This window comes from Pangasianodon hypophthalmus, chromosome 1 (genome assembly GCF_027358585.1).
Source record: "Pangasianodon hypophthalmus isolate fPanHyp1 chromosome 1, fPanHyp1.pri, whole genome shotgun sequence".
NCBI classification, from domain to species: domain Eukaryota; kingdom Metazoa; phylum Chordata; class Actinopteri; order Siluriformes; family Pangasiidae; genus Pangasianodon; species Pangasianodon hypophthalmus.
In genome coordinates, this window is record NC_069710.1 from 4,981,116 (window position 1) to 4,991,400 (window position 10,285).

Consider the following 10,285-nt stretch of genomic DNA (forward strand, 5'->3'; position numbering starts at 1 on the left):
GCGCAGAAGCCCTGATTTCTTGGTCAGCAGCGGGTAAAGAGCACTAGCTGCGCGTGTTTTCGCTGTTAGTCTCAGTCTCGCTGTTTCAACTCGCCAAAATGCTCAGATTCCTTCCAAAATTACTACTGTTGCTGTTGCTAGCATTCCCAGCAACTATTTTCATGAAAGGTAAGCCGTCTGGGAAGCGTAAAGCGATTGTTTTTAATTGTTTTTTTGTTGGCTAGCCTGCCTGGATTTCTGATTAGCTTTAACTCAGTAGGCCGGCTCGTGCACGCTGGGGTTTCAACAAATGTAGCATGTCGTAAGCTTTGGGTTTTATTTACATGCGTAATATTAGGAACTGTCTGTGCTTAGTACGCGGGAAGGCTTTTCTATAACACTCTTCATTATCTCAGTGAAGCTAAATAGCTAGCTCGCTACATTCAGCTTGAGCGCGTCTGGACTGACGTGTCCTTAACGGCTAGCGCTGCTAGTGCTAGTGCTAGCTTGCACTACAGCATTGCTAGTTTACAGAAGCAGGGTGCTGCAGCCTGCTAAAAAGGATTTATGAGGAAGTAGGCATATAAGCGTTATTATTTCACCATGTTAGTAGTAGGTGTAAGGGATCTCTGTAGCAGAGAGAATGTTTTAGCTAATGGGGAACCAGATTGCTAGCTTTGCAACCTGATAACACGGAGTAAAGAGCAAGCACAGAGTGGGAACTTTGTGTAGAAACTCAGTATAATGCTCAATAAGTTTGTCTTTTGGGCTTAGAGCCTGTCTGTTGATTCAGTCACAGATCTCTGTGCCACTTGTGTGTGTTAAGAGAGTGACAGCAAGCTCTCTGGAGGAGAAGAATCAGTGGTCATGATGACCTGAAATAATTAATAATAATTCTTCGTATTATTATTTTGTTGTTGTCTGTGTTTCAGTTGGAAATGTGTAAAACAGATTAGGAGCAGTGTTACATATTTACAGATCAGATCAAGTATCTTGATTATTCATAAGATCACAGCTGAAGCTTACTTTTGGTCTACTTCTGATTTTGTTTGCTTAAAAAGAAACAACTTGAAGGTGCACTTAAGGCTTTATATCTCAGCCCCACAAATGTGGCTCAGTAATTTTTTATTTTTTTCCAATAACAAATGTGTAGTGTCAAAACACGATTGTGCAGCCTTACACAGGTCCTGCCGGATATTGCTCAGCTCTGCTGTTTGTCCTCAGTGCTTTAGGGGAGATCTAGTCATGATTGGGCAACACAAGGAGTATGCCAACACTGGGGGAAAAAAAATCGAATGCATAGCCTAAGCCAGTTTTAGGAGTTTGGGAAGAGAATCTTTTACGAATACGCTTGGAAGCAGCCAAGAAGAACATTACAATTGGCTCCAGAAATCCGAATGGCTCCGACATTTGAGGAATGGATGCGGACATTGAAGGAGATGTGTTGGAAAAGATAACGCACAGTTTAAGATTTCAAATGAACCAATTTATGGAGAAATGGACACCCTTGACACCCTTATTGGAGGGACTGGGTGAGGACTAGGGGTAATGGCGTCTGGTGTATAAATCCTGTATTTTGTGACATTGCAACAGACAAAATAATAGTGTCTCCGTTAAGACTGGGGAATGAGGTATGTGCAAGTTGAACCTTGAAATTTTCCTGGATCAAAGATCTTTCAAGACCGATTTTCATTGGTGAACTCCAACACCTTCTTAATCCAAACAAACACATCTGATGCAATACACTGCTGACACTATGAGAAGGTTGAGAAAATGAGTGGGTTTTATATTTTTTGTCCCTTTCAGGCACGTTAGTAGCTGCGCAAGATGTTACAGAAGAAGAAGAGGCAGCTGATGAAGATACTACTGATGATGTGATTGCTGAAGATGAGGATGATGAAGCAGAGGTGGAAGATGATGAAAACACAGAACTGGTATGAGCATAAGATGATAGTTTAGTTGTAGGTTTTATTATTTATTCATTATTGTTATTATTTTACATGGATCACATAAATCTAATCGTTGTGATTGATCTGGGTCAGACTGAAGAAAAAGATGAAGAGGAAGAAGAAGAAGCTCTAGCAGGAGAGATGAAGCCTTCCCCTAATGCTGATACAACCATTCTGTTTGTCAAAGGAGAAGGTAGCTGCACCCCCAAATTACCAGTGTTAATTTTGTAGTTTCTAATTTGGATACAAATTTTGTGGTTTGTCTACAAATCTTTTAATTTCTAATGCTACTCTTCTTGGTTACAAAGTCTTGCCAGGTTCTTAACAATTCTGTTTATGGTTATGCCTCTATACTTGATGTAATCAGATGTGTTTGCTGAGAAATGCAACAGGTTAGATAATTTGCTTACATGTTTACTGCTGATTTAATTCTAGACTTTCCAGCCAACAACATTGTGAAATTCCTGCTGGGCTTCACCAATAAAGGGAGTGAAAATTTTGTGGTCGAGTCTCTGGACGCTTCTTTCCGCTACCCTCAGGACTTTCAGTTTTACATCCAGAACTTCACTGCTCTGCAGCTGGGCACGGTGGTCCCTCCACAGCGCCAGGCCACGTTTGAGTACTCTTTCATCCCAGCTGAGCCGATGGGCGGGCGCCCCTTCGGCCTGGTCATCAACCTCAACTACAAAGACAGCAGTGTGAGTGTGACACTGTAGAGATTTGTGGCACTACAATAAAGATGTAGACCAATTACAGAGATTATATCAATAACCATCTGTGGTGGTCACAGAATTGGGCAGGCTCACCTTGGGAACACAATATTGCTCGTAGCAAGGGGAAGTTGAATTCATGATTATTCAGATTACTTCTGAGGATGATATACTCATGTATAAAGTGTACAATTAAGCCTAGACTCATTTAAAATCATAACTCAGCATATTAAAGCTTTGTTTTCTTAAATGACATTTAATCTTTTACAACAAAAATAATCTAGTATGCACCAAAGAATGTTTCTGTATGGTGTAAAAGAAATGGAAGAGACAGTTTAACTCTAGGTTTTTTTAATTTGTTTTTATAACAGGGCAACGTTTTCCAGGATGCAGTGTTTAACCAGACAGTCACCATCACTGAGAAAGAGGATGGTCTGGATGGAGAGACGTGAGTGAATTTTGAAAAACAGAGGGATTATAAAAAGTAGAAATTAATTCCTGCTTTTAGCTTGGCTGGTCATAAGTTTCTCATACTATTTTCTCAAGTGTGTTTTGTTTTTTTGTTTTTTTTTCCCCCTCCTTCTCCACCTTGATAAGAATGTTGAATAACTGCTAGGTTGTCCTCTTCCCACAGGATCTTCATGTATGTGTTCCTCTCTGGGCTTGGGCTTCTGGTGGTTGTTGGCCTGCATCAGCTCCTGGAATCTAGGAAGGTAAAAGTCTAGTAATGGAACGTATGAAGTATGACGTGTAGGTTTTGGCCTGGTGTTGACCTTACTGAGGGAGTTGTAGCCCTGAGCGAAGCAGGTCAAGTGAAGTCGAGCTTTAATACTATCACAATCGTATATAGTGTGCAAGTACACAATGAGATGAAATAACATTTCTCCCCGACCAAGGTGCAAGATACATGTATGATATACACAGTGCTGACAGGAGATAAATAAAGAGCAGTGAGAATAAGAAGCATGCACGGACGGGGTATGGGGACACAATAAAGGATGGGGGCAGTAGAGTATAAATACCCCAATCACAAAAACATATAACATGACAATAAGACATTGCAGTAAAGTTATTGCTCATTTTGCCAAAACTTTAGAATATGCAGTTGTGAATATAATTGAAAGTGATCTGCTTGAACCTGTCTCCTCCAAGAAAACTGAGCTTTAGCAATTTAATTTAGTGACAGTTTTTGCTGTCATACAGTGGATTTAAGTTACACTTGAGGAATTTCACTTTATATTATTATAGCTCAAATTATTAGTTTAAGCAAATTAGGGAGCTTAGAGAGTGTGTGTCAGGCACTGTTCACACTTGCTATTAACAGACGTCTCGAGTGATTTGAACGCAAGTGAACAACCAAAACACATAGCTGTTTACATCTCCAGTGACTACTTCTGATAGAATTTCATACATAATTTCCGCTGGAGGAAAAATGACGCTCTCCTTTATTATGTCAGTCTTCTATGGCATTTATTTTCATACAGAAGTGTCTCTCGAATCCTGTCTTGTGTACCTATAGTGGCTGTTTCTATTGTGTGGTCTGCTTTTTAAAAAAAAAAAAAAAAAAAACTGAAATAAATGAATGAGAGATGAGATGATGAAAGAAGCTATGAAAAGCAGCTGCTTTTGTTTCTGTGGTTGTAGCTTTGTCTTTATCCTTTAGCCTAGTAGTGGAGAACGCTACCATTCATTGCTGTTTCTAGTCTTGCAATGATTTTACGGCTAGCGCAGTGACGCAGTCGATTAGGCGGTCAATCGTTGCTGTCCGAGGTGCATCGGGCCACTTTTGCGTTCACACTGCAAATGTGATGTCATACGCATGAAATATGGTTCAAGTGATCGGAACACAATGCGTCTTTTGAGATGCATTTGTCCGTGTTCACACCTGTATTTAGCGCTGTCCACTTGCAATCGGATCACACTCGACACATGTTAATGCCAGGTGTGAATGGGGCCTTGCTGAAGTTCTATGATAATTGAAGCAAATATAGGGAGGCTTATTGAAGATCACTGAGGATGTTCGAAGAGAATTTCCACTTATCAGCATTTGGTCGCTTCTATCTCTCTGCAGAGGAGGAGACCTGTGGCCAAGGTGGAGATGGGGACTTCCAACCATAATGACGTTGATATGAGCTGGATCCCTCAGGAGACACTCAATCAGATCAGTAAGTCCTGTTTTTATATATGTAGTTTCTTAATAGATATTTAAAATATGCTCAAAGAGCCTGTTTTTAAACTTCCTTTGTTTGAGAAGGTGGTTTGAACTGTTTTTTTTTTTTTTCTTTTTCCTTATTTCGTATATAAAAATTTCTTTGCTTTTTCATTCACACATTTTGACCTATCTTTTGAATCTTAATAACTGTTCTGACACAAACACTGGCTTTCTGTATTTTCCCTTCTTTTGTCTTGCATGGTCTTGGCTGGCGGTGCTCTTGCTTACTCACTCTCTGGATCACTCATTCTGTCTCTCTCTTTCCTCTTGCGTCTTCAGTGCAGAGTCGGCGAGGTGAGATTTCCTTTTACTTGTCAGAAACGTGATAGTAAACTAGCAGATAAGGTCTCTCTTTTTTTAAAACTCTTTCATTCTATTGCAAGTTTGCCGTTTGTTTCCTACTGTAAGATTTATTAAAAGGTTCCAATACAAGAAGAGGTCTCGTTACGTGGCAGGGTTCCCGTCGTCTTACGAGTTTCTTTTCAATCACAAAAAGGCTTTTTTTTTTTTTTTTTAAATATATAAATAAACAGCTCTTGGGGCTTAACATCCAAATTTTCTTTATTCTGTTCATAATGATTTCTTTTAAAGGGATATTACTAAGATTTTAATTTTAACATTTATGCAATAAAATGATTTGAAATTTACAAACCCAGTTGGGCCCATGGTGGTGAAGTAACGTTGATGGGACAGTATTAGTATTGTAAATGAACTAATGTAGGCACAAATTCTGTTTATTGACTTGTACATTAGTTGTGGCATCAGGTGGTCAAAGAGGATGACTCTAAATCTAAAGTGATTTATAGTCTTTATATAGTGATTTGGAAATAATGATTGTTATTTTTACCTCCCTCCAGATAAGGCTTCTCCCAGAAGATCACCCCGTAAGAGGACGCAGAAGCGCTCCGCTGGATCAGATGAGTGAAGAAGGAGTGTAGCTCTGTGGCTCATGGCTGTATGGTGCATGCTACTGTGCACAGATTGACCATCATACAACACGCCTACGGACTGGTCAATACACACGTACATCTTTACCAATATGGTCACATTTTTTAAAAATATAACAAATAAGCAAAAAAAAAAAAAAAAAAACGTTTGACAACAATGAAAAGCTACTCCAGCCACTGTAATAGTGTAATTATTTTCCTTTTTTCCCTTTTTTTTTTTTCTTTTTTTTTTTTGGAGATTAGTCATTTTGACACAATTTTGCTTTTTAATCTGTGGATAAGAGGCATAATCACGTTAGGGTTTGTGGAGGTTTTTCGTTTGTTTCTAGAAAGCCATGCCTCTGTTGTAAATTTTTTCTTGGCACTGATTGTCCTCATGCACACGTGTATGCTTAGCTGGGTCTTCCTCACTAATTCAGTTACTTGTTGCCAGCCAATACGAGTGTGCGTTTGCCACATTTTTAAAGTGCACTGCGTTTTTGTTTTGGGCCATTCTATTCTGCCATTTTGGTTTTGGAGGATTGCTCACTGTATGAAAGCCAATTGTAATAATGGACTCAATAGCTCCCAGATTGTGCCTATTTTTCTGATTCTCCGTTGTCAATTCACCTCTCGGAATGTCCCCAGACTCAGTTTTCAAGTGTGTTTTTTTCAGGATTTTAAATCTCCTAGTATGATTTCCAAGAGCACTGATAGTACATACTGTGTGGTGCTTGGAACAGGGAGTCTGTGGATTAATTTATTTCTTGTTGGGTCTATTTTTTTTTTTTTTTAAATGCTGTGTCTTGTGGCATGGATTTGGATGCCCATAATTAATATTGTGTGCTTTAAAAGCATAGTACACTACTGTATGCAAATGGGTCCTTATATTTCCTGTGGGCTTTGCCAACCCATGGTATATCAGCAATCAGTGCTTTAGACATGTACATGCTTTTTAGTTGGTGTGTGATTTATTGACTGATAACATTCTTATTGATGTTTATAAGGTTGACTGATACTGTTTGAGAATCATTTACATGTAGAAATGTCAACCAATTGAAGCATAAGCTGAAACCATGCAGTTCACAGGGTTTCTCTACTTAGTCATGGCTTTCTCTCATTGGGACTTTTAGCTCTGCTCTACTTTGCAAAGACTCAAACAATTGTTCCCATTTTTTGTTGAACAAATGGTGCAATTAAGGCTACCCACACAAGTATTAACGATGAAAAAATATTGAAGAGATTGTGGGTTCACATGGAAAAGTACAAAATAAAGATGGACATAAATGTGAGTTCATGTTTGGTTTTTTCCTCATACATACATATATATATATATATATATATATATATATATATATATATATATATGTATGTAACTTTAGATAATTTTTGGTTCAGTAAATTATAAGTTATTTTAGTCTTGTATTCTTATTTATGTCTAAGAGGAAACTACTACCTTGTTTTCCTGTTTTATTAGTCCTTAATCTTGAAACGCATCAGCCCTACAGAGTGTGTTTACTTGCAAACTTTCCAGCTGGCTAGCTAGCAATGAATAAACATGATCAATCATGAAACCTTATAAACATCCAGCAACAACAGTTGTGGTTTTTGTAACATGTTGGTTCGAAATGACTTAGGCAAAACATCTGTTTCCTCTATGACAAGTTCAAGTGTTTGAAAGCTGTTCAGAAACTCTTCAACAGATTCAATCTGTGAAGGCTGTGTTAACTGGGATAACTGATACCTTAGCCTTAATGACTCAGATGAGCTTGATGAACTTTCAAAAACTAAAAAAAAATTAAAATAAAAAAATATATGTCTACAGTAATTTTGTAGTCTTTGGGTAGAACTGAATTTTCTAAGACCTAGTAGGAACATTTAAAAATGTGTAAGAGAGGCCCATTCAACAGGTCACAATACAAGCACAGAGCACTCTTTATAATATTTAAAAATCACCTGCAAGACAGCAATTAATATAAAACTTAACATATACTCACTGTCTACTTTATTAGGAACACTTGTACATACATGCAGTTATCTAATCAGCCAATTGAGTGGCAGCAGCACCACACAAAAAAAAAGAAAATCATGCAGATGCAGGTCAAGAGCTTCAGTTCATGTTCACATGAAACATCAGAATGAAGAAAAAGTGTGATCTCTGTGACTTTGATTGTGGCATGGATGTTGGTGGCATGGATGTTGGTACCAGATGGGCTGTTTTGAGTATTTCAGATACTACTGATCTCCTGGGATTTTCACACATAGCAGCCTCTAGAGTTTACACAGGATGCTGCAAAATAATAATAATAACACTGAGTGAGCAACAGTTCTGTGGGTGGAAATGCCTTGTTGATAGGAGAGCTCAGTGGAGAATGGCCAGATTGGTTCAAGCTGCCAGGAAGGATATAGTAACTCAAATAAACACTCTTTACAACCATGGTGAGCAGAAAAGCATCTCATCATGCACAAAACATTGAACCTTGAGGTAGATGGGATGCAAATGTAGAAGACCACATTGGGTTCCACTCCTGTCAGCCAAGAAATAATAGATAGATAATAATAGATAAAAGATAATAATAGATAATCTGAGGCTACAGTGGGCACAGGCTCACCGAACCTGGACAACTGAGGATTAGAAAACAAAAATCACCTGGTCTTTTTCCAATCCATAGTGCATTTGATGGCCCAGACTTTTAAGTTGTTGATAGTTATTCAGATCTAAGACTGAAAATAGTGCCTCACTATTTCACTCTTACTAGCCCATCATTCAGGCATTTATATGGTCAGTTAACATATTACTGTCAAGCTACCTTGAAATACTAAAGAGCTTGGAATACAACAAAAGTTTGAAGGAGCAGTTAAAGACCTGAAAATGTTCAAAAGATTTGTTTGTCTCTCGTTCTGTGGATGGAGATGGGTGGTGGTCATAATTTCTTGCTTATCTGGTTCACCACCAGATCTTTTCTCTTACTGACATTAAGATTGTATGTGATTGTCTAGACTTGACTCCTGATTCTCTAGACTTGACTTCTGTACTCCTTATCCTTCCTTTCACTGCTGCAGCCCATTAGCATTTACAGAAGTGTTTTGCAGTCTCAAAAACATATCCTCGTGCTAGTACAAATAGGTCAGGGTCTAAGAATGCTATGAAGCTAAAATTCTGTTAAAATTCTGAGGGGAGTCAGTACAACAAGAAAAAACACACAAGTCAAAGTTGTTTTTTTTTTTTTTTTTTTTAAATTAGTGCTCATTTAAGTGCTTCCGTCTTCATTTGAAGAGAGCCAGGGGAAGTTCAGATGATGAGATGAGTCTTGATGACTTCCTTGTATTGAGGGATGGTACAGATTAGCACAGAGTCATCAAAGTATTTCTGGAAACTGTGTAGACTAGAGTTGTACATATTTTTGTCTAATGTGTAGAGGGTGAATAAAATCAAGATAAAACAGTTCCCTGGGGTAATGTACATTATAGTGTGTAGTGCAGCTGAAGTGCAGCTAAGGTGTACAAGCTATGGCTTCATGATGAGTAGGTAAGAGTGCTGTGTACTGTGTTACCTGGTCTGTTCATGTGAGAATAGGCTCTTAAAGTGATCTAGTATCAGTCTTTTAAATATTTTATTGGGTGTGATTCATTCATTTATCTATAGTAACTGCTTTATCTTGGTCAACGTCACAGTGGATCTGTACCCTATCCCAAGAGTAGTGGGCATGAGGACCAGTCCAGTTCAGGGCACCATGCACAAACATTCACATACTCATTCACACTAGGGGCACTTTAGGGTCACCAATCCATCTACCCACTTGTTTTTGGGTGTAGCAGGAAACCAAAGAACTTGAAGAAACCCCACATCGTTGTAGGGAAAACACAGGGAGACAATAACCCGAGCACAAATTTGAATCTGGAGATCCTGGAGCTGTGAGACACCAACACTACCCAGTTGGACACACTGTACCACTCTGTTGTGTATGATCTCAATGTAATATATTACAAATATAGACTGTTTATATAATTTATGTAATATATTAAGTAATACAGTACAAATCTAGTGTGCCACAGTAGCACAGCAGTTAGGAATGCCACCTCACAGCTCCAGGATCATGGGTCTGTCTGGAGTTTGGCATGTTCTCCCCATGTCCACACGGGTTTCCTCTGGGGTCTCCAGCTTCCTCTCATCTCCTAAAACCATTCCTGTTGGTGGATGGAAATGTCTATGTGAATATGTATGCATGGTGCCCTGCGATGGCCTGGAATCCCATCAAGGGTGTATTCCTAGTTGTGGATGAACCACATGCCTGACCCGGACAAAGCGGCTACAGGAAATGAATGAAGGGATTAAGTGATAACAAATCTAAGTTGTAAATGTAATTTAAAAAAAAAAACAACAACATGTTTTGCTCTACAGTAACAGTGCAGTACAGTGGAGGTTTTGATTATGTGTGTATGAGCAGGAGGGCTGGGCCTCTGAGGCTCTGAGTCTCAGCTGTGTTTGAGATGTTAAGAGGTGTCTGT

General features: G+C 38.7%; 1 protein-coding gene across 2 annotated transcripts; it reads left to right on the forward strand.

Annotated features, from left to right (window-relative positions):
• On the forward strand, positions 1 to 7,068 carry ssr1 (signal sequence receptor, alpha). Of its 2 annotated transcripts, XM_034310074.2 has the most exons (9): positions 1 to 168; positions 1,786 to 1,913; positions 2,022 to 2,121; positions 2,364 to 2,626; positions 3,010 to 3,086; positions 3,273 to 3,351; positions 4,710 to 4,803; positions 5,130 to 5,144; positions 5,708 to 7,068. In XM_034310074.2, exons 1-9 carry the CDS (start codon positions 99 to 101, stop codon positions 5,773 to 5,775), a joined length of 894 nt encoding a protein of 297 aa, XP_034165965.2. In that variant the 5' UTR covers positions 1 to 98; the 3' UTR covers positions 5,776 to 7,068. The 2 variants fall into 2 exon arrangements, with proteins under 2 accessions (XP_034165965.2, XP_034165994.2); XM_034310103.2 differs by lacking the exon at positions 5,130 to 5,144 and having other exon boundaries at positions 2 to 168.
• The last annotated feature ends 3,217 nt before the right edge of the window (positions 7,069 to 10,285 follow it).